Consider the following 21,340-nt stretch of genomic DNA (forward strand, 5'->3'; position numbering starts at 1 on the left):
AGCTACAATTGATTTTAGTAGTAGTTACATGACCATACATGTTTGCCAAAATTATGGTACTATATGAGGAGCAAATTTTAAACTTCAATAAAATGACTTAAAAAATGTATAGTCAGGCTACATTGTTAAGTGGGAAATTTTTTTGTGTGGAGGTAATTTTCAGTAGAGGTTGGAGTGGTAAAAGGGAGGTGTGGAGAGGATTCCTAGAGCAGCTGACTTTTGAAAGAATTTCTATCAGTTTTTTTAAGATTTTATTTATTTGAGAGAGAGAGTCCAAGTGAAAGAGCACGAGCTGAGGGAGCAGCAGAGGGAGAAAGAAAAGTAGACTCCCCACTGAGCAGGGAGGCCAATGTGGGGCTTGATCTCAGGACCACGAGATCATGACCTGAGCTGAAGGTGGCGCTTAATGAATCACCCAGGTGCTCCAGTTAATCACAGCTCTCCTTGAACAATATAAATGAGTTTCATTCTTCTGTATGACAGCTCTTCATCTCATCAAATGTAAAAATCCTAAAAGGCATAGATAGTGTAGGTATGGATTTTTTCCCATAAAATTCCATGGCTTTTGGGAGTATTTTGTGTAATTTGGCTATAATTGAGGAAAAGCAAAATGAAACACGAATGAATGGTAAATTTGTAGAACTTAATCCAAGAAATTGTGTGGGCTATAAATTTATTTCTGTTAGTTCAGGGATGATAGTTCAGCAAAACTGAACATTTGAAATAAGTTCACACCTTTTGAATTTTAAAGTATGTTAAATAGTGAATTAATTCTATTCAGCTGAATAGTAGACAGCTTCAGGAAAGTGGCTTAAACAAGAGTATTTTTCTCTCTTAAAACAATCTGAGTAGGTGGACAGAATGTTGTTGTACCCAGTGACATAAAAAACATGGGTTTCTCTCTTCTTTTGCTTCCCACCTGCCTAATCCTGTCCTCAGGGTTCAAGGTGGTGGCTTTGGCATTCCAGGCTTTAGGATGGAGGAAGGAATGAATAAGCTTAGGAGGGGCATTCTACCTACATATTATTGGCCAGAATATAGTGATAGGGCCAAATTTAGTTAAGAGATGCTAGGATGCAGTCTCTACTCTGGGTAGCCATGTGCTTGGGTATAATTCAGGAGTCTTTGTCTGGGAAGGAAGGATGGAATAAATACTGGGTATGACACAACTAACTGGTTCACTTTTCATGTGTTTAGTGCAGTGCTTACCATGGTAGGCATTCATTAAATAGTTGTTCCATGAATAGACATCCCTTACTGCTTATATTGATCTGGATATTTACTCTGAGTAATGATAAATTATGGCAAATTTGTCCATCCCTGCTATTTTTTAAAAAATCTTCTTTCTTATCTGTGTTCTTCCTTTACAAAGAAGGTATTCCTAATAGCCTGCAGACAGATTTAATACCAGCTAATTTATTTTAGCTCCTTTATTGCTGATATTTTTTCCCCTACTAAAATTTGGAGTCCTGTGAAACCTCTCTTTTCATGTGTATTTGATCAACATAGTCCTGGTATGTGGAAAGTATTCAGTAAATGTTTTTAGATTGAATAAATGAATGGAAATAAAACTGATGAATCCAAGTCTTTTTCTTTTTTTCAATTACTTCCTTAGAAGCGTTTATGGGTGTAATACAGAAGAAATTCTTGGTCTTAAATCTGTTTTTCTTACAATATTTTTAGGAATATTCATTTGGCTTTCATGTAGAATATGATGATGAGAGAATTTGGATTTAATTATTAAAAGTACTAATTCACTTATGCACTTATGTTATTAGGCAATAGGGGCAATATAGTTCAGCAAAAAGAAGAGGGATTCATAATATATTTGACTCTTTTTTTTTTTTTTTAAGATTTTATTTTTAAGCAGTCTCCATATCCAACATGGTGCTCAAACTCACAACCCCAAGATCAAGAGTCGGTAGGTTCAGTGACTGAGCCAGCTAGGCTCCCCCAGTACATTTGACTCAATATTAGATATCCAATTAACATATCAACATTCCTGTTTCAAGAGATAATGTCATTTCTTTTCCAGTGTTTCATGGAGAAAAATTTCTTCAGATAGATGAATCAGTTGTTTTCTCAGATGTCAAAAAGCCATGCCTTAAAAAAAATTACTTTTAGAAGTTTTTCTCAGCTTTATTTAGGTATGACTGATAAAATTGTAGATACTTAAAGTGTACCTCATGATGATTTGATATATATATATATATATATATATATATATAATATATAGTGAAAAGATTTCTCCCATGTAGTTAATTAACACACCTGTCACCTCTTTTTTATTTATGCATGTAAAAGTACACATGAAAATAATATATATGTATATATATTCTTTATATTTATATATAGATGAACATTTAAATTCCTTAGCAAATTTCAGTTATACAACACAGTGTTTTCAACTGTAGTCACTAAGTTTACATTAGATCCTCAGATCTTATTCATCTTATAGATGAAAGTTTGTGTGTTTTTACCAAGCTCCACTTTTCTACAAGTTTGCGTTTTTTAAAAGATTCCACATATAAGCAATACCATGCAGTGTTTCTTTATCTGGCTTATAAGCCAGAAGCATAATGCCTCAAAGGCCATTCATGGTGTCGCAAATATTGCTCTGTGTGTATGTGTGTATCATATCTTCATGCATTTGTTGACAGACACCCAGGTAGTTTCTATGTCTTGGCTGTTGTGAATAATGCTGCAGTGAACATGGAAGTGGGGGTATTTTTCTGATATCCTGTTTTCATTTTTTAAAATACATATTCAGAAATGGGATTGCTGGATCATATGGTAGTTCTCTTAAATTTTTAAGGAACCTCCATACTGTTTTTTATAATGGTTGTACCAATTTATATTCCCACCATCAGTGCACAAGGGTTCCCTTTTCCCCCCCACATCCTTGGCAACAGTTACCTCTTGTCTTTTTGGTAACAGCTATTCTAGCAGATGTGCTTTTAATTTGCATTTCCTTGGTGATAATTGATGTTGAGCACCTTTTCATGTATATGTTGACCATTTGTATGTCTTCTTTGGAAAAATGTTTATACAGTTTCTCTATTTTTTAATCATTTTTTTTTTGTTTTTGGTTTGCCATTTAGTTGTGTGAGTTCTTTATATATTTTGTATATTAACGCCTTATCACATAGATGATTTGCAAATATTTTCTCATATTCTGTAGATTGCCTTTTCATTTTGTTTCCTTTTCTGTCCAAAAATTTTTAATTTTTTAGTTTGATGTAGTCCCACTTGTTTATTTTTGCTTTTGTTTTCTTGTTTTTTTTTTTTTTGTCATATCTAAAAAAAAAAAAAGTAAAGACTTTATTTCAAGGAGCTTATCGCCTATGTTTTCTTCTAGAAGTTTTATGGTTTCTTAATTTGTTTCGAGTTGATGTGTGTGTAATGTGTAAGATAGGGTTCTAGTTTCATTCTTTGATATGTGGCTATCCAGTTTTCTCAGCAGCATTTATTGAAGAGGTTATCCTTTACCTATTGTATATGTTCTTGACTCCTTTGTTGTAAATTAATTGACCCATATATGCATAAGTTTATTTCTGGGTTCTCAATCCTATTCTGTTGACCGGTGTGTCTGTTTTTAGGCTGGTATTAGACTATTTTGATTACTATCACTTTGTAATATGGTTTGAAGTTTGGAAGTGTGATTCTTCTTACTTTGTTGTTCTTTCTCAAGATTGCCTTGACTTTTTGGGGTCTTTTGTGGTTCCATATAAACTTTAGGATTGTTTCTTCTGTTTCTGTGAAAAATGTCATTAGAGTTTTGATGAGGATTGTGTAGAATCTGTAGGCTGCTTTGTCTTTAGAGACATTTTAACATTATCAGTTCTTCTGTCTGGGAGCGTGATGTATCGTGTCTTCTTTTATCAGTGTCTTAAAATTTTCAGTGTGCAGATCTCTCACCTTGGTTACATTTATCAATTATTATTTTCTTTTGATATAATTGTAAGGTTTTCTTCATTTCTCTGATAATTCATTTTTAGTGTATGGAAACAACTGATTTTTGTATATTGACGTTATATATTGCAGCTTTATTGAATTTGTTGACAAAGTAATACTTCATCTTTTTTTTTTTTTTAAAGATTTTATTTATTTATTTGACAGGGAGAGACAGTGAGCAAGATAGGGAACAAAAGTGCGTGGAGAAAGATAGGGAGAAGCAGGCTTCCTGCTGAGCAGGCAGCCCGATGTGGGGCTTAATCCCAGGACCCTGGGATCATGACCTGAGCCAAAGGCAGATGCTTAACAACTGAGCCACCGAGGTGCCCCAGTAATACTTCATCTTTAAATTGTTTGGTTTTTTTTTTGAGCAATTTCATTCACTTTCTGGTTTCTTTGTTGTTTGGTTTATGCATATCGCATTAAAAAACAAAACATCCATCTGTTTGACTGTTACAGTCTTTGCTCTTACACTCTTTGCTCTGGAAAGAGCATATATGTTCTCAGTAGTCAGTATTCTCAATTATCAAATGGGGAAAGAGGAATTGAACTCTTTTTTTTTCTTTTTTTTTTAATTGACAAGGAGATGCAGCATTGGTTACTTTCATTGAGGTTGTCTGGCGTTTGAGGAGAGAGACCTATTTTTTAGGCCATGTAGGCAAGTGTTTGGGTTTTATGAAATTCCCAAAAGTGAGTACTAAACTACCCAGGGATCAAGAAACCACTTAGGTTATTTTAATTGAGTAGAAATCCCCTGAAATTGATTTCAGCCATAAAAAATAATGAAACCTTGCCATTTGCAACAAGATGGATGGACCTAGAGCATACAATGCTATGTGAAGTCAGTCAGAGAAAGATAAATGCCATATGATTTCACTCATATGTGGAATTTAATAAACAAATGAACAAAGAAAAAGAACAGAATAGACTGTTAAATATAAAAAGAACAAACTGGTTGTTACGGGGGGAGCGGAGAGTGGGGGGTTGGGTGAAATAGGTGAGGGGGATTAAGAATACACTTAATTTGATGAACATTGAGTAATGTTTAGAATTGTTGAATTCTATATTTTACACCTGAAATTGATATAACACTGTATGTTAATTACACTGGAATTTAAAAAATTAACTGAAAAAGGAAGTCCCTGAAATTGATATTTTTCTGGAGTTCTAGAAACGTATTTTGGAATGTTAGGATAGATTGCTTGAACTTGATATGATGGCTACCAGTTTATTTTATATGTAGGTAAAATAACTCTCAAGCTTCACTAAAGTTTTTGAGATGATAATTTAATACTTGAGAAAGTTATAAAGGTAAAAATAATCTCCAGTGACAAGAAACTCAGTTCTTTCTAGGTCAGCCCATTTCATGTTTGAATTGTTCTCACTGGGAGCATTATTATATGTAGTTAACCATGCTTCCTGTGAACTGAAGTGAGGAAACTTGGGATCAGATGTTGTGACAGCTTGTACTGCATCACTTCTGTTGAGTTACTTCTCTGTGCCTCAGGTTTCTCATTACTACAGTGGAGGACAGTAACACTTGATAGAGTTGTGGGGTTGAGTGAGCAGAGTAGTTAGTACTTAGAATAATGTTTGGCACAGAATAAGCAATAAGTGTTGTTGTCACATCTATTATTATTATTAATGTATTTGTTTTAATGATTATGGAACTTGACTCCAAGAAATGGTTAAGAGATTGTCAACTGGCTCTTTGATTTCTAGCATATAGGCTGTGTGTCATCAAGTGAAATAGAGGACATGGGTTTGGTAAAGGAAGGGAAAGGGGATGCTGAGTTTACTTCTGAACATGCTGAATTTGAGGTGTTTGTGGAACAATACTATACTGAGATACATGAATTTGAAGAAAAGGGCAGAGTCCTTGGCACATGGTTGATAATTACAACTATGAGAGATGGGCTAGATAACTTAAGGATCTACTTTGGTTATAGATTAGAAACCTGGGGACCCTAAACTTTAAAGAATAGGTAAAAGCCATAAAGCATACCATCTGAGAGTGAGTAGAAGAAACTGGAGTGAGAAGTGCCACCAAAAAGGGGGAGTAATCAATGTTGTCTATTGCAACAGAGATTGCAGTGATCTGAGAACTGGAAGGTATACATGGCTTGATAATTAAAGGGTCTTTTGTGAACCTTTGGTTTCAATAGAGGAGTGGAGGCAGAAGCCAGATAGCAGTGATGTTAGAAGGGTGAAAGAGGAGGAGGCACAGACAATAAATGTACACTGCTGTTTTGAGAAATGCTGGTGAGACAAATGTTGAAAACTAGAGGAAGATGGACGGGATATTGATGGGCTAAGGAAAAGGAGCTATTAGAAAAGAAAGTGGTTGATTGTCAGGAGAGTGTAGAAGAGGTGAGTTCAAGGCCACAAGTTGGTGATACTGGCTTTGAACAGGAGAAGGGTGAAAACATCTAAGACTGGAGCGAAGAGAAATGTGGATATAACCAAGACTTTAAGATAGAGGAAATCACTCCTATGGACGTGATTGCCCCCAAAGAAATGAAAGGGGAATTTGCTATAAGGAGTAGATGGTTGACTATGTGTTGTGAGGTGAATGGTCAATGTTTAGAATAGTAATTGAGGGAAGTAGAAGGGGAGGCTGACAAGTTTGTTTTCTGATAGAGGGATTTTTCATCTGAGCAGTATTTGGATATTACTAGTAGTGTGGATACTATGTGTTACATGAAAGGGGAAGGACTATTGTTTCATTTAATGCCATGTAGATTTATTTAGCATATATTATGTACAAAATACTGTTCTTTGTCCTTCCGGAAGAGTCAAATGAATATTGACTGCCTTACTTAAGGTCGGGATGGGTATGTGTTCATAGCTCATGTCTTATGATTTGTTAAAATCACAAATGTTTACCATAGCCTAAAAATGAAAAATGATACATGAGCTTTGTAAACATGCTATAAAGGTTTGAAAGAAGTAGGGACCCCATTAAATAGGAGGAAATAGGAAATCTTTATGGAAAAGACAAAAAATATGTAAAATAAGGGCTACATGTATATTTTCTGATAAAGAAGTAATAAAACCAGTTTTAAGTTTTTAATTTATTATAGAAGTCATTTATTCATATACAATGACTAGCATTAACCAGAAATGAAGAAATTAAGAGATTAATAAAACAGTCAATTCTGCTCTATCCGAAAGATGTTCCAAACTTGGTTATTTTTTTGTAGTGTTAAAAAATTCAGTAATCCTTTCAACAAATATTTAATGAACATCTCCTGTTAGGTACCTAGGATATAGAGAAGACCAAGATGTAGTTTCTTTCCTCAGGGAGTGCATACTCTGGTAGAAGAAACAGAAGTAAAAAGAACTTAAGTTCTATGCAGTAGATTATATGAAAGTGGTGTGTATGAGTAGAGAGATTTGGGGTTACAGTAGAAGGAAGAATGAATAAATGATTATGTTGCTATGACAGCAAGTTTTTTCCTTTTCTTTTCTTTAGTTGGAGAACATCAATTGACAGGCCATAAAGTGGCAGTTAAAATCTTAAATAGACAGAAGATTCGCAGTTTAGATGTTGTTGGAAAAATAAAACGAGAAATTCAAAACCTAAAACTCTTTCGTCATCCTCATATTATCAAACTGTAAGTATTTATGTATCTGAAAATGCAAAAGATAAACTGTCTTGAAATATTTCCTATGAATTCACAAAAAATTGTGTATCTTTAGTTAACTTGTTACGAAAGTATAAATCTTAGTATTTACATTCAGCAAATATTAATTCATTTAGCCTCCATCAATCCTTTCTTGCATACTTTTAGTTTATAAACAAAAGTCATTTTTCAAAATTGGTATTGTTTTCAAGAGATGAATGCAGCCTTGGAAGTTGACTCTATTCTAGTATTTACTTCGAAGGGCACTTAGGACTTTGATATTCCTAAATTCATTTTTAAATTTTTTTTCTTTTTACATCTTTTTAAATCTTTTTAAATCTTTTTTTCATTAGCATCACAGTGATTTCTTTTAGGAAAAGATAAAATGTAACTGTTTAAGATTATCCATCATCATATATTACTTCCAAAACTGCAGTAATTACTGCAGCAAAGCTCTTAGGAAGGCAGGTGAATTTTTTTTTTGATAGGACAAGTTACAAACTTAAAAGGTAATATGAAGAGATTGATAAAGCTGATTAATTATATTGAAAGAAATAATTTAAAATTGATTAGACCTCGAGAAAGTAGATACTGAGTATGTAACAGTATTCTTAGAAATCATTTAAAGTTGTAGTATAATATTTAGTGAGAAAATGTAATATGCTAAACACTGAAAATTTTCTTCTTTTTAATCTTAAAGCTTGAATAGAGTTTTGTAAAATAAATATTAATCTTGTTGAGTACCTGCTTGTGGCTAGGAACTGTATTGAGTATTTTACAGATGCAATTTCACTTTATCCTCATGATACCTATAGAGTAGGTATTATTGTTTTCAATTTATAAGTAAAGAAATTGCATATCTAAAGAGTATCAGCAATGTATCCAAGGTCAAAGAGCCAGTAAGTAGAGGAGCTGGTAGTTGAGTTCCTATCTGACTCCAAATGCTGTGCTATTAATGCTTTACTCCAGTACTCCAGTCTTTCTCAAAACAAAGTTATATGAATTCCTTTTAAGGAAAAAAATAAATTTGTGGATCCCTGGTTTTGATTTATTTTTAGTATATTGTTACTTAAGTATATACTTAAGTATATTAAGTATACTTAGTAAAAGTTAGGTGTAATAAACTCCATATCCTTAGAGCTTTGACACAATTATGAAACCAAGATAAATTCACAATTTAAATATAAGACAATGAAGTCAATGAAATTTGAAGTAGTATCTGTAATATAATGTGATAAATAATGTTTTTCAAAAACCAAATCATTGTTATTTAAATAGTAGAAGGACATCCTTATTTATGTTTTGATTCAAATAATATTTAAAGGAAAAAAAATCATTAATGTCCCTGAGGCTTTGTTTGCTAGTTCATTATAATCAGACATTATATTTAGCCTAAACTTTGTTAGTGAGCAGTCTTTGGATGTCAGTGTCAACAAGGAACAGCTAGGTAATCTGCAGAGGTACATTATTTGCCTTGGGACAAGGCTAGCATAGTAGCTGTGGTAGATTGAATCATGCTCCCCTCCCACAAGACATTCTAATCCCTAGAATCTTCGAATATGTTACATTACATGGCAAAGGGGAATTAAAGTTATAGATGGATTTAAAGTAGCTAATCAGCTGATCTTAAAATAGGGAGATTTTCTTTGTTTTTCTGGGTGTGCTGATTCTACTGGAATCACAGTGTTCCTTAAAAGTGAAAGAGGGAGTCAAGGCTCAGAAGGAGATTTGAGAGTGAAGTGAGGTCAGAGTGATAAAATGTGAGAAGGATGCAACTGGCTGTTGTTGACTTTGAAGATGGAGGAAAAGGGCCATGAGCTAAGAAATGCAGGCTCTCTAAAAATTAGAAAATAAAAATTATTTCTTTTAGAGGCTTGCTGCCAACCTTGATTTTAGCCCAGTGAGATATGTCAGACTTATATAAAACTACAAGATAATACATTTTTGTTGTTTTAAGCCACCAAATTTGAAGTATGGCAGCAGTAGGAAACTAATATGGGAGCATTCCTGAAATCCTTAAACAAGTGGCTTATCCAGTAATTATTGCTCGGATTGGGAACATGTGTTTAGTCTTTACTCATACTAGCTACCTTTATTGTTAGTGAAGTGTTGCAAATTGGTATGTTCAGTGCATTTTACCAACAATATATATATGTGCCTAATTGTTCAAGAAGGCTTTTTCTGGAGGGGCTTGTTCTGCTGTTGGGTAGCTGGGATTCTAACAGCTTCAGTGTCCTCTTCATATGAAGTTCACTTCATCAACATAAACAAGTAATGAGGTCTCTGATCATGGCAGTGCATGATTGATTACAAGCTTATCGTCTAGGACCTATATTCCAGATGATCCAGAAAATGTATATGCAGACTTTTTAAGATTAGCATAAGAATTATGCTACTAGCTTGGTAACCCACCTCTCCTATTCTTTGTTTCCTTAATTTTAAAATGGGGATGTGTCTGCAGTGGTATAATGCCTGGTATTTGATGACAATCGGCTTAAAGTAGGAATAGGTAACTTACAAGCTTTCAGTTCACTTCAGTCCACTTGCAGGATTCTAAACTGTTTTTCCCCCTACTCAAAACAGTTCATATCTGACTTCGACTCCATGTTAATAATGACTTGATTCTGATTACTGAGTGGCTTCTAAGCTAAATCTCTTTGCTCTTCCTTACTGAGCAGCCACTTCTATAAGAGGAGAAAGCTGGAAAGCCAGCCTAAAAGTATTACATGCCAGAATGAGTGTGAAGGGAGAGATCTCTGTGTTTGTCTTGTTTCTTGACCTCATCCTTTTTAGAATGCCAACCCTGAAAGACCCCAGAGAAATTTTGCCCACTTAGAGTATGAGCCCTAGTTTCTGTTCTGTTCCTATAAATGCAAATCAAATTTTGTAAGTACGCAGTTGCAACTGTCATGAGGATTTAAAAGCTTATTTTTTATGTCAAATCTACCAGTGTTTTCTTGACTTCATTTCTGTAATTATTATTTCAAATTTTGGTTTAGCTAATTATCTTATTCTGGTTTAGAATTATTTAACTATTTGCTATTTTGTTTTGTGAGGGAGATGTAGAACATTCTCAGGGTTGATCAGAAAGTAATTAGCAGAGGTGAATTTAATGTTTAAAGCTTTTGGCTTCCAGCCTTGGGCTTAATCCATTCAGCCAGATTGCCTCTTTAATTGCGGACTGAATTAAAGGAAAAAGTACTCATGTATCCTTGCTATAGAACAAGCTTACTGGCATAGCCTCTAACAGTGTTAGTGATTTAAACAGGGAGAGAGACCTGATCCTTTTAGTGGTTTTGTTTGTTTTGTGCAGTCTTGGACTAACTGCCAAGAATAATCCCTTATTACAGAATGGGCCTCTAGTTTCTCTAGCAAGAAAGCTTGAAAACCAAAAACCAAGAATGTAGGATATTTATTGCATGATTTCTCTATTAACTCAAATTGTACAATCCCACTGGGAGAAAATTGAAAAGAGTAAACAGGAATCAAAGGAAACTCCAAACTTTCCCATGAACTAGAATTTGTTGATTTTTGTCTTCGTTTTCTTTTCTTCCCTGTAGTTCTTAAGGAACTTCACTTTTTTTTTTTAAATTAACATAAAACGTATTATTTGTTTCAGGGGTACAGGTCTGAGATTCATCAGTCTTACACAATTCACAGCACTCACCCTACCCAATGTCCATCACCCAGCTACCCCATCCCTCCCACCCACCCTTTCCTCCAGCGACTCTCGGTTTGTTTCCTGAGATTAAGCATCTCTTATGGTTTGTCTCCCTCTCTGGTTTCATCTTGTTTCATTTTTTCCTCTCTTCCCCTATGATCCTCTTGTTTATCAAATTCCACACATCAGTGAGATCATATGATAATTGTCTTTCTCTGATTGACTTATTTCGTTTAGCATAATACCAGCTAGTTACATCCATGCTGTTGCAAATGGCAAGATTTCATTTTTGAAATCTGCATAATATTTCATTGTGTGTGTGTGTGTGTGTGTGTGTATCCATTCATCTATCAATGGACATCTAGGCTCTTTCCATGGTTTGGGTATAATGGACATTGCTACTGTAAACATTGGGGTAAAACTTCCCTTTTGGATCCCTACATTTATATCTTTGGGGTAAATACCCAGTAGTGCAGTTGCTGGGTAATATAGGGTAGCTCTATTTTCAACTTTTTGAGGAAACTCCATACTGTTTTCCAGAGTGGCTATACCAGCTTGCATTCCCACCAACAGTGTAGGAGGGTTCCCCTTTCACCACATCCTCACCAACATCTGTCATTTCCTTGTGTCTGTTGGCCATTTGGATGTCTTCTTTGCAGAAATGTCTGTTCATGTCTTCTGCCCATTTCTTTTTTTTTTAAAGATTTTATTTATTTATTTGACAGACAGAGATTACAAACAGGCAGAGAGGCAGGCAGAGAGAGGAAGGGAAGCAGGCACCCCGCTGAGCAGAGAGCCTGACGCGGGGCTTGATCCCAGGATGCTGGGGTCGTGACCTGAACTGAAAGCAGAGGCTTTAACCCACTGAGCCACCCAGGCGCCTCTTCTGGGCGCCATTTCTTGATTGGATTATTTGTTCTTTGGGTGCTGAGTGTGATAAGTTCTTTATAGATTTTGCATACTAGCCCTTTATCTGATAAGTCATTTGTAAATATCTTTTCCCATTCTGTTGGTTGCCTTTTGGTTTTGACTGTTTTCCTCTGCTGTGCAAAAGCTTTTACTCTTGATGAAGTCCCAATAGTTCATTTTTGCCCTTATTTCCCTTGCCTTTGGCGATGCGTCTGGAAGAAGTTTCTTTGGTTGTGGTCAAAAAGGTTGCTGCCTGTGTTCTCCTCAAGTATTTTGATGGATTCCTGTCTCACATATAGATCATTCATCCATTCTGAGTCTGCTTTTGTGTGTGGTGTGAGGAAATGGTCCAGTTTCATTCTTCTGCATGTGGTTTTCCAATTTTCCCAACACCATTTGTTTAAGAAACTGTTTTTCTCCATTGGACATACTTTCCTGCTTTGTTGAAGATTAGTTGACCGTAGAGTTGGGGGTCCATTTCTGGGCTCTCTATTCTGTTTATTGATCTATGTGTCTGTTTTTGTGCCAGTACCATACTGTCTTGATGATTGCTGCTTTGTAATAGAACTTGAAGTCTGGAATTGTGATGCCACTGGCTTTGCTTTTCTTTTTCAACATTCCTCTGGCTATTCGGGGTCTTTTCTGGTTGCATACAAATTTTAGGATTACTTGTCCCATTTCTTTGAAAAAAAGTTGATGGTATTTTGATAGGGATTGCATTAAATGTGTAGATTGCTCTAGGTAGCATAGACGTTTTCACAATATTTGTTCTTCCAATTCATGAGCATGGAACATTTTTCCATTTCTTTGTGTCTTCCTCAATTTCTTTCATGAGTACTTTATAGTTTTATGAGTACAGATTCCTTGCCTCTTTGGTTAGGTTTATTCCTAGGCATCTTATGGTTTGGGGTACAACTGTAAATGGGATCAACTCCTTAATTTCTCTTTCTTCTGTCTTATTGTTGGTGTATAGAAATGCAACTGATTTCTGTGCATTGATTTTATATCCTGATACTGAATTCCTGTATGAGTTCTAGCAGTTTTGGGGTAGAGTCTTTTGGGTTTTCCTCATAAAGTGTCATAAAATCTGCAGAGAGTGAGAGTTTGACTCCTTCTTTGCTAATTCAGATGCCTTTTATGTCTTTCTGTTGTCTGATTGCTGATGCTAGGACTTCTGGTATTATGTTGAATAGCAGTGGTAATAGTGGACAACCCTGCTGTGTTCCTGACCTTAGGGGAAGAGCTCTCAGTTCCTCCATTGAGAATGATATTTGCTGTGAGTTTTTCTTAGATGGCTTTTATGATATTGAGGTATGTACCTTCTCTCTGTACAGTGTGAAGAGTTTTGATCAAGATGAATGCTGTCGGGGCGCCTGGGTGGCTCAGTGGGTTAAGCCGCTGCCTTCGGCTCGGGTCATGATCTCAGGGTCCTGGGATCGAGGCCCGCATCGGGCTCTCTGCTCAACGGGGAGCCTGCTTCCTCCTCTCTCTCTAGGCCTGCCTCTCTGCCTACTTGTGATCTCTGTCTGTCAAATAAAAATAAATAAAATCTTTAAAAAAAAAAAAAAGAAAGAATGCTGTACTTTGTCAAATGCTTTTTCTGCATCTACTGAGAGTATCATATGGTTTTTGTTCTTTCTTTTATTAATGTATTGTATCACATTGATTGATTTGCGGATGTTGAACCAACCTTACAGCCCAGAATAAATCCCACTTGGTTGTAGTGAGTAATCCTTTTAATGTACTGTTGGATCCTATTGTCTAGTATTTTGGTGAGAGTTTGTGCATCCATGTTCATCAGGGATATTGGTCCGTAATTCTCCTTGTCTGGTTTTGGGATCAAGGTAATACTGGCCTCATAAAATGATTTTGGAGTTTTCCTTCCATTTCTGTTTTTTGGAACAGTTTCAGAAGAATAGGTATTAATTCTTTTTTAAATGTTTTGTACATCTGGCCCTGGGCTCTTGTTTATTGGGGGGTCTTTGATGACTGTTTCAATTTCCTTGCTGGTTATGGGTCTGTTCAGGTTTTCTATTTCTTCCTGGTTCAGTTTTGGTAGTTTAATATGTCTCTAGGAGTGCATCCTTTTCTTCCAGATTGTCTAATTTGCTGGCATATAGTTGCCCATAATATGTTCTTATTTATTTATTTATTTATTTGACAGACAGAGATCACAAGCAGGCAGAGAGGCAAGCATAGAGAGAGAGGGAAGCAGGCTCCTTGCTGAGCAGAGAGCCTGATTCGGGGCTAGACCGCAGGACCCTGAGATCATGACCTGAGCTGAAGGCAGAGGCTTTAACCCCCAAAGCTACCCAGGTGCCCCCCCCCCATAATATGTTCTTATAATTGTATTTCTGTGGTGTTGGTTGGGACCACTCCTCTTTCATTCAGGATTTTATTAATTTGGGTCCTTTCTCTTTTCTTTTTGAAAATTCTGGCCAGGGGTTTATCAGTCTCATTAAATTTTCAAAGAACCAGCTTCTAGTTTTGGTGATATTCTACTGTTCTTTTGCTTTTTATTTCATTGATTTCTACTCTGATTTTTATCATTTCTCTTCTTCTGCTGCGTTTAGGTTTTAGTTGCTGTTCTTTTCCAGCTTTAGAGAACTTCACTTCAACGAATCAGAAGATTAGTACTTACTTATTTGGTAGACCTAGTTTTGTCTGTTCACTTTTTTTAAAGTTTTATCTTACTCAACCTGTAGACAGCTCTTTAACATTGTTCACCATCACCTCCTTAAAATGTTGTATTCTCTGGGTTTCTATAACATCACAGTGTTCTGATTTTCTTTTTTCATTCTCTTCTCCTCTTAATACTCTCTTTTATGGGCCTCTTTATCTTCATAGCCATTAAATATTGATGCATGTCAGCATTGTGAGCTAGAGTAATGTTAGTGAACCACCTTTGGTTGACCCCATCTATTATGATGGTTGTCTTTTGCAATTTTTGTGCTAAAGATTTCCAAAACTATTATTTCTGAGCCAGCTATTTCTCCTGAATCCTGAACACACTTACTGAACTCTTTATTGAATGTTTCCCTTCTTAAGTCATAGAATCATTTGAAACTAAATTGAACTTTTTTTTCTTTCCCAGACTTTTTCTGTTCTGTTTTGTTTTGTTTTGTTTTTAAAGATTTTATTTATTTACTTGACAGAGAAGTGAGAGAGGGTACCTAAATGAGGAGTGGTGAGGGAGAAACAGGCTTCCTGCTGAGCAGGGAGCCTGAGGCTGAGCTCAATCCCAGGACCCTGGGGTCATGACTTGAGTTGAAGTCAGATACATAATGACTGAGCCACCCAGGCATCCCAATGTTTTGTTTTGTTTTAGGTGACAATACCATTCATGCAATTTTCTAGCCTAAAACTTGGGGCTCATCTTTAATTCTGTTTCTCTCATCTGTACATATAATTAATCATTGAGTTCTGCAGCCCCTTTCCCTAAATATCTTCTTAGTCTATTTCTTTCTGCTTTTATTGTCACCACTGTCTTTTGCATATTGTCCTTCAGCTATTGTTTCTGCCTAGAAAGCTTTTCCCACACCTCCGTTTCCCTAAGCTTCTAATTCCAATTTGCCATTTAGGTCTTAGCCTTTACAGGTGACTCTGTAAGTCTGTGTTAGGCATCATTGTCTGTGTACCACAGTAGTCAGCCTTTCTAAGGCCCTAGACATTATTCTGCGCTTGCTCATTTGTTTTTATTAGTATCCCCCACAAGACCAAGTTCTTTAGAAGCAGGAATTATGTTTGTTTTTTCTTTTATTTAGCACACTTTTACTGATTACCTAGTATCTAACAGGAACTGTTCTAGGCATTGGGCATATGATAGTGAAAGACAAGGTTTCTGCCTTTATGGAGCCTCTGTTCTAGATCTATCTAACAGTTCTAGATAGTGAGTAAGCAAGTTAACAGCATTACTTTAGGCAGTGATAAGTGCTTTGAGGAGAATGAAAGGTAGTACTACCGTTCTAGGGTGTGACTAGCAAGCAGTAAGTCCTAATTCAGATTAAGTTGTGGGAAGGCCTCACTGGGGGGGGGGGTAGAGTTTGAGCTAAAACCTGAGAGATTATTAAGATCTAGCCATCTAGTGTAATGATGTTACTATAGTATAGAATGGGTATGGAGGCAGAAGTGGAACCAGACCAGTTAGGAATCTGTTGTCGTGTAGTCCAACTAAGAGATTATGATTATGGTGGCTTTAACCAAAGTGACAGTCTATAGATTTGTGCTGTCCAGTGCAGTGGCCACTGGCTACATGTAGCATAAATTTAAATCAATTAAAATATTTCATTCTCTAGTCAAACAAACCATATTTCAAGTGTTTAATAGCAATGTGTGGCTAATGACTATTGTAAGGCTATTTAAAACATTTCTATCATTGTAGAAAGTTCTATTTGATACCACTGGTCTAAGTGGAGAGAAATCTATGGATTCAATATAAATATTTTGTAGGTTAAGTTAATGAGTTACTGAGGTTAATAAAGTAACTGAGGTTTTCGGGTTTTTTTTTTTTGTTTTTTAAGAGGGAGGCTAAGCAATGGGATTTTGTATTTTGGCTTGAGCAACTAAGTGCTGATAATGAGGCTATTTTTTGAGGTAGGAAGAATGGTGGAGAGTCATGTTGGGGTACAGGTGGATATTAAGGATACTTGTTTTAGCCATGTTAAGTTGAGAATCCTATTAGACGTCTAAATGGAGATATTAGATGTCATCTTTATGTCCCTAGCACCTAGTACAGTAATAGGTATTTACTAATTACTTACAGCATATATAAGTAAAGAGGTGCCAATTGAACAAAGCCCTGATGGTTCTATGAGGACAATAAGAGCAAAATAATGAAAATATAAAGAACATGCTATGTTGGGAGCAGCTGTCTTGTTTGGCTGGCCAATAGAATATGTGTAGGAAAATGGAGGAAGGCGAGTCCAGAAATTTAGCTTTTTCATCCCTTCATTTAGCAAATGACACCACTGAGTCACTCGGGATATACTGGCAAACAAAAAGATGACAGCAAAATCTCTGCTGCTCTGGAGCTTCTGTTCACGTGTATGGGTATAATGGGGCGGCGGGGGGTGAGAGGCAATGAGTAGGTAGATAATGAAACTTAAGTTAGTAAAATAAATTGTAAGTTAGACCATGAAAAGGTGAGGGAATATGCCATGCAGATTATCTGGAGGAGGAAAATAACAAATAGAGGGAACATAAAGGCTCTGAGGTGGAGAGATCAAGGGAGCAAAGTGATCTAGGGGGAATTGTACTAAGAGATTGTACTAAGAGATGAGGACAGAGACATAAAGGGGAACCAGATTTTGTAGGGTATTATAAACCATTGTAAGGACTTAGGCTTTTACTCTGAGCCAAATGGGAAGCCATTAGAAGGTTTTGGTCAGAGGTCTGATATGACCTGACTTATATTGAAGCAGGGAAACCAATTAGGAGTCAGTTGCAGTACTGTGGAGTAGAAGAGTTGTTGGCTTAGAATAGAGCAAAGTCTGGAGGATGTTGAGAAGTAACTATCTTCCCTATATACTTTTGAGGTAGGGTAACATTATTTGCTTAGAGATTAGATGAGGGTTGTGAAAAAAGAGAAGGCAGTGATTGACTCCATGGTTATCTGGCTTGGGGAGAAAAGAATAGAGTTGCTATTAAGTGAAATGGAGAAGATTATGGGAGAAACAAGTTTGAGGTGTGGGGTATTAGAGGATGGTATCAAGAATTTGATTTTGGTTTTGTGACGTTGAGATACTTATTAGGCATCTAAGTAGAGCTATAAATAGGTTATTGAATATATGACTCCAGAGTTAAGGGGACAGGTTTAAGATAGAGATAAATTTGAAAGTCATCAGCATGTAGGTGGTACTTAAGATATTTAGAGTCTGAAGACTGAATACTCACCAATGATGTGAGTATAGATAAACAAGAAGTCTATGGATTGATCTCTAGGGCGTAATGATATTAAGATGTCCAAGATGAGGAGGAACCACCAAAGGAGAATGAAAATGAAAAGTTCAGAGGTTGGAGGAAAACCAGGAGAATATGGTATCTTGAAGCCAAGTGAAGAATATATTTGAAGAAAGAAAGATTATTAGCTGTTCCTTATACTGCTGAGTATTGAGTAAGATGAGATTGAGAATTGACCCATTAGATATGGCAAGGTGGAGGTTGCTAGTGTCTTTCCAAAGGGCCAGTTTATTGTAATGATGAAAGCAAAATCCTGTTTTGAGGGGGTTAGGAGAGAATTTGAGCTGAAGAAGGGGACTTAGTAATAATATGCAATTCAGGAATTTTATTAAAAGGTAAAGAGAGAAATAGTGGTAATGAGAGGAAATGTGGGTTCTAAACAGGGCTTGTTGTCTTTTTTTTTTTTTTTTTTTTAAGATGAAAGATGTTATAGAATGCTTGTACACCAAAGGGGATACTTTGGTCAAGATGGAGAGACTGGTACAGGAGAAAGAAGAGCTAATTGTAGAAACCAAGTCCTTTAGTAGGTAGGAAGAATAATTGGAAGAGTTATTGTTTGATAGTAAATGACCATGGTGTGAGTGGCTGGGTATGGTGGATGATGAAGCGGTCAAGGAAACTAGAGGCCATATATTGTACAGGTCATCCATGTGTGTATCATGTACAACAGTAGCAATGGGGGAAAAAGACATTAAGTCAGAATGAAAGGGAGTGGGGAGAGTTAGGTTGATGACTATAACAAAAAAAAGGTATTGGGTGTGTAATCTGATGGCCTGTACTTCAGAGACAGTGGAGTTTTTGAGGAAGGAGATTTTGAGTGAGGATTTCCTTTAGATCATAATATATTATCAGACTATGCAAATTGGCCAGCATTTAAATTTTCCTTGTGAATTAATAAATTGAGGATCTGATCAGCAATAGCTGCTAATTCCTCAAAAAAAAAGACAGACATTATATGCCTTTGCTTGGAGGTGCCCAGTACCATCTAGTCTTTCAAAGGAAAATAAAAATCAAAATGAAATCTGATCTAGTCTGTAGATCTAAGAGGGTGCTATAAACTGTACCTTATGTTGCCATAGAGGATGGATCAGTCAAATGAGACCATGGAATCCTCTGCAGGACAAGTCAACCGGCTTCTTCAACAAATGAATGCATGAGGAAAAAAAAAAAAAACAGGTGGAGGATCAGCCCTATAAATTAAAAGAAACATGAGATATGTCAATCAATTACAATGTATAGATTATAGTTGGATCCTAATTCAATCAAAATATTAAAACAAATACCAGAAAAGCATTATAAAAGCTAATCAGGAAACCTGATGGGATATATGATGACATTCATGATTTGTTACGTTTGTACATGATAGTAGTATGCACAGGTATATACACATACATTTTTTAAGGTGATTTTTTTTTAAAGATTTTATTTATTTATTTGACAGAGATCACAGTCAAGCAGAGAAGCAGGCAGAGAGAGAGGGGGAAGCAGGCTCCCCACTGAGCAGAGAGCCTGATGTGGGGCTTGATCCCAGGACCCTGGGACCATGACCTGAGCCGAAGGTAGAGGCTTTACCCCACTGAGCCACCCAAGCGCCCCTAAGGCGATTATTTTTTAGAGATATATACAGATCTCCTTACAGAGTGTCTGAAAGCCACATTCAGTTTGAATTGATTGAAAACGTACTTTTTATGAAGTTAATCATCAAGGCATATTAATAATCTTGTACTCTAGAGTGTTAGAAAAGATACTGATTTATTCTGTATATCCATGCATAAATAAAGCATGATCAATTTAATAAAAATGGACAGGATGCAGGAGTGAGCATTTAATAAGAAATGTGTATGATATTTTGCAGGAGTTGGAGAAAATATAAATCCACAAACTTTGTAAGGATTTTAGTATTACTCAAATCTTTTTGGAAAATAGTTGGCATTACCTCTTATAATTGGACATTCACATGAACTATGACTCAGCAATTCCACTCATAGGTATATATCAAAGAGAAAATTTGCCGCATACATGAATGTTTACAGCAGCACTATTATAATAGCAAAATGTGGCAACAATTTACCCTCTAGTGGTAGAGTAGGTAAATAAATAGCCCTAGATTGGATGAATAAATAGCCCTAGATTGAAAGAATAAATAGCTTCTCAGTTAACAGGAGAGTAGATAAATAAATACAATGAAATTTTATACATTGGTCACATCAGATAACTAGCAGACACAACAATGTGGATGAATCTCAATAAAACAGGTCCCCAAATAATACATATATCCTGATACTCTTTTTTATTTTTATTTTTTTAAAGATTTATTTATTTGAGAGAGGGCATGCAAGCGGAGGGAGGAGCAGAGGAGAGGGAGAGAGAGAATCCTTAAGGAGACTCCTTGCTGGGGTGAGTGTGGGGCCCAATACTTCCTCTATCCCAGGACCCTGAAATCATGACCTGATCTGAAGTCAAGAGTCTGACACTTAACTGACTAAGCCAGCCAGGGGGCCCACATCATACCCTTTTTTAAAGCTAAGAGCAATTAAAATAAAAATATACATAAGAATATGAATTTTACATATATATGAAGACAGGGGGATACCCTCACACACACATATGTATATATATATAAACTGTATAAAAGAGAAAGCAAGGGAAGCAGGAAGGGGATTCAGGATGATGGGTAACTTGGTTGAGGAGAAGCAGTGGGAGGGGGAAGACAGCTCCATTGTATGGTTAGATGGAAGGTATTGTTGAGGTCCTAGGTTTTTTGTTTGGGTGATGGGTTTGTAGGTGCTTATTATAATATTAAAAATAGTTAACTAAATAAAAGTATGCCATTCAAGGACCAGTAAAGACAGGTGCCATGAACCAAGGATAATGATTACATTTCTTTAATAACTGATTTCTAAATAAAGAAACATATTATTCTGTATATGAAGCTATAGAAATAATATTTTGAAATCTCTATGGGTATAACCATCAAAAAGGCATACTCATGAATACTGACTTTTGCCTAACTTTGGAAAGATTTTTCCCGAGTTCTATATGCTATATATTGCCTAAAGATGCATATAACTTGGTCAGCTGGAGAATGCTTGAGGTTTTTGTGGATATTTGAATTTTATTTTATTAATTAGAAATACTTGTTTCTGAAAAAAATTTTTAAAGCATGTTAGTTTATTAGTGTATTATATATATGAATTTCATTATTGGATTTCTTATAATGCTTCAATGTTAT

The 21,340-nt window shown here is 35.8% G+C and overlaps 1 protein-coding gene across 4 annotated transcripts in view; it reads left to right on the forward strand.

Moving 5' to 3' along the window:
• The window catches only part of PRKAA2 (protein kinase AMP-activated catalytic subunit alpha 2), a 65,138-nt gene that overhangs the window by 21,761 nt on the left and 22,037 nt on the right, over positions 1–21,340 (forward strand). For 2 of the 4 annotated variants that reach the window (XM_059374881.1, XM_059374884.1), the window contains exon 2: positions 7,430–7,571. The exons of the other annotated variants lie outside the window; for them this stretch is intronic. In XM_059374881.1, coding sequence (XP_059230864.1) covers positions 7,430–7,571 — 142 coding nt within the window. The remainder of the gene's footprint in view (positions 1–7,429; positions 7,572–21,340) is intronic. 4 annotated transcript variants of the gene reach the window in all.

Source organism: Mustela nigripes, chromosome 14, assembly GCF_022355385.1.
Source record: "Mustela nigripes isolate SB6536 chromosome 14, MUSNIG.SB6536, whole genome shotgun sequence".
NCBI lineage: Eukaryota > Metazoa > Chordata > Mammalia > Carnivora > Mustelidae > Mustela > Mustela nigripes.